Source organism: Aphanomyces invadans (assembly GCF_000520115.1).
Source record: "Aphanomyces invadans strain NJM9701 unplaced genomic scaffold supercont1.273, whole genome shotgun sequence".
NCBI lineage: Eukaryota > Oomycota > Saprolegniomycetes > Saprolegniales > Verrucalvaceae > Aphanomyces > Aphanomyces invadans.
In genome coordinates this window covers 1-2,858 of record NW_008580418.1, presented here as the reverse complement: position 1 = coordinate 2,858, position 2,858 = coordinate 1, and the positions used below count along the sequence as shown (strand labels likewise).

General features: G+C 55.9%; 2 protein-coding genes across 2 annotated transcripts; one reads left to right on the top strand and one right to left on the bottom strand.

Annotated features, from left to right (window-relative positions):
• On the top strand, window positions 1-1,501 carry H310_15264 (hypothetical protein). Its single transcript, XM_008883252.1, has 3 exons — window positions 1-902; window positions 968-1,125; window positions 1,170-1,501. Exons 1-3 carry the CDS (start codon window positions 24-26, stop codon window positions 1,426-1,428), a joined length of 1,296 nt encoding a protein of 431 aa, XP_008881474.1. The 5' UTR covers window positions 1-23; the 3' UTR covers window positions 1,429-1,501.
• Window positions 1,502-1,916: 415 nt separating this feature from the next.
• H310_15263 (hypothetical protein) lies at window positions 1,917-2,760 on the bottom strand (the record flags this gene model as incomplete). Its single annotated transcript, XM_008883251.1, has 3 exons — window positions 1,917-2,175; window positions 2,233-2,431; window positions 2,484-2,760. The coding sequence occupies 3 exons, from the start codon at window positions 2,758-2,760 to the stop codon at window positions 1,923-1,925; spliced, it is 729 nt and encodes a 242-aa protein (XP_008881473.1). The 3' UTR covers window positions 1,917-1,922.
• Window positions 2,761-2,858: the final 98 nt, after the last annotated feature.

Here is a 2,858-nt window from a genome sequence, read left to right as displayed (position 1 = left end):
TGGCGCCGACAATATACCTTCCGATGGCGGCGATGGAACCCAAGCTGAATGCGAAGGAACGACGGAAGCTCCGCCGCGCGGCAGCAGCACCGACAAGTGAGCCTGTTGACAAGAAGGACGAGATCTCTGCTGCACCGTCAAAGAAGGACGAGGATGTGAACCAACCGCCGATGAAGAAAGGCAACACAGAAGATCCTCAAGCGATGGCTCAACGATCCACGCCGACACCGGTACACGTTGTTCAATCTATCAAGGACGACGTGAAAGCAAAGGCGAAACCTGCCGAAGAAGACTTCATCCAGCTGCCGTCACTCAACAGCACTCCCACCGTGGAGCCGGAAAACACAACTGCTGCAAATGCAAAAGCACGACGACTCGCTGCGCGTGCAGCAAAGCGTGAGCGCCCCTCATCTGACGAACCTACTGAAGAAAAGCCGCAAGGAAGCGAAGCCAGCAACGCCAAGGCCCGTCGTTTGGAGAAGCGTGCTGCATCTCGCATGTCAACGGCGACAGATGCGACATCCTCGGCTACTACCGCCAAAAAAGTGCCCAAGCGAAAGCTCAAGGACCCGAACGCAAAGAGCATCCACTTGACGCTGTTCCTCGGCCAATTGCCGTTCGACGCGACGGAAGAGATGATTCGCAAGCATTTCCACGAAGCCGGCGACATCAAAATTCGCATGTTGACGGACAAAGCGACCAAGAAGTTCAAAGGCACAGCGTTTATCGAGGTCAAGGATAGCGCGGCACTGGGCGCGGCGCTGAGTCGACACCACAGTCTCCTGAACAACCGCCGCATCAATGTCGAGTTGACTGCGAACGGCGGCGGAACCAAATCCGAGCTGCGGCAGACGCGAATCAAGGACCTCCGCGACAAGCAAAAGGTCAAGCAAGTTGAAAAGGTACCCTCCTTGCATTCACCGTGGTGTGCGGAGCGTCGAACATTGAAAGCTGTCGTCATCGTTAGGTCCAAGCTCTGCTGCAAAAGCACGTCGACGACCCGGAGTGCAAGCTGACCCAGGAAGATGTGGACGAGCGCATGACAGACTTCCTCTCGTGGTTCGACTACGAGACGGCCAAGCTCGCCCTGGAAGAATTCAACCGTTGCGTTGGGGAGAGAGTCATGTAAGGTGAAGTCGTTGGAATGATCGACTCACGTGACGTGGTAGCAATCGACGGGCGTTTTTCATGGGGATCCTCAAGCGATTCCGCACGACGGATGGCGTCGAAGACGAACGACCCCTCAAACGCTCGGAATTGAAAGGCGGACGTGGTGGCCAGGGAAGCGGAGGACGTGGCTTTGGTGGCGGTGGCCGTGGTGGCGCAGGACGCGGCCGAGGGGGTCGCGGAGCTGGCGGTCGTGGCTTTGGTGGCCGAGGGGATCGCGATGGATCTCGGCCCCCGTTCAAGCGCGCACGACGAGAGTAATTGCCCTCGCCCAACCCCTTGCGGCAGCGTCGCCATATTCAAACATAATCAGAGTCGCCGTTTTCAAGAGTCATGCCTTTGGTGTGGGTTGCCATAAAGTTGGGCACGTCCATGTGCGACCTGGAGGCTCAGCTCCCATGGTAACTCTTTTGTGATGTCGTTGCTGCATCACACAGCAGCGCAGTCGGGTCCAGTTCGCGTAGTCGCTTGGATTCGTCCCAAGTCCATGCTTTTCTTTCGAACTGAGCTCGCGTCTTCCATGGCACGTGAAAACTAGATGACATGGATGAATGTGGCCACCGCACAACAGCATAGTGCAGAAAATGCGGCTGACTGTGCCTTGGATCACTTTATCGTGGCCGCGCGATCCATCCATGCATGTTGTACACGGTCTCGACTGGCGTGAACTGCGCCATCGATCGCTCGAATCGCATGGAAATCCATGGTGCACATTGGCTATTGCTTGAGACAACACAGCTTGTAACGATGGTGCATTAATCGTGAAATTGAGGAGATTTCTTCGAAGCCATGGCCGTGAATGCTTCGACGAGGTCCTCACTCTGCAGCATGGCAGCGTTCCAAAGTTCGACTTGGCGCAGCGAATCTTCCGTCGTGTGATCGCGGCGGTACTGGATTGTCTTCTTGATCCCACGAATGGTGACCGGACTCTTGGATGCGATGGTCGCTGCAAGGGCTGCTGCGTCTGAAAAGAGAGCCGAAGAGTCCACGTGAGACTTGAGAACAAAGCTGTGTTGAATCCATGTGCACGTGAGGGGTAAAGAATGACGGAAGAGAAAGCCGTACCCCATACGTTCGGCTTCCGTGCCAAAGAAAGATCGACCTGTGTACGACAACTCCTTGGCGCGCTGCTCCCCCACCAGAAGTGGAAGGCGTTGCAACGTCCCGACATCTGCCACGATGGCCAAGTCGATCTCCTTCACGGAAAAGTCCGCGCTCGAATCACAAAGACGCAAGTCGCACGCCGTGATGAAGTCCACCGCTCCTACAAGCAAGCAATTAAGGCAAAAAGCTTCCGATGCGCTAAAGTCCCATACCTCCCCAGCAGATTCCATGCACAGCAGCAATCACAGGGACACGGCAGCGTTCGGGGGCGGACACGATGTGTTGGAAGCGGCGAATCAATTGCATGAGATGCCCTCGCTTCTTGGCATCGCAAGGAATGGCGCTAATGACTTCTTGCATTGCAGCAAAAACTTGCAAGTCCATGCCGGACGAGAATCCCCGACCTTCACCACGGATAACCACCGCGCGAACGGTCGGTGTCGCTTCGACCTGCTGGAAGAACGCATCCAGGTCGTTCCACATTTGCATGTTGAATGCGTTGAGTTTCTTCGGGCGATGCAACCGCAGGTTTACAATCGATGGGTCACTGTCGGCAAGGCCATCTGCAAGGGAAGGAGTGACTGTCA

Coding starts and splice junctions, on each gene's coding strand:
- H310_15264 (XM_008883252.1), top strand. CDS start 24: ATGGCGGCGATGGAACCCAAGCTGAATGCGAAGGAACGACGGAAGCTC. Junction 903..967: donor AGGTCAAGCAAGTTGAAAAG/GTACCCTCCTTG, acceptor CGTCATCGTTAG/GTCCAAGCTCTGCTGCAAAA. Junction 1,126..1,169: donor TGCGTTGGGGAGAGAGTCAT/GTAAGGTGAAGT, acceptor GTGACGTGGTAG/CAATCGACGGGCGTTTTTCA.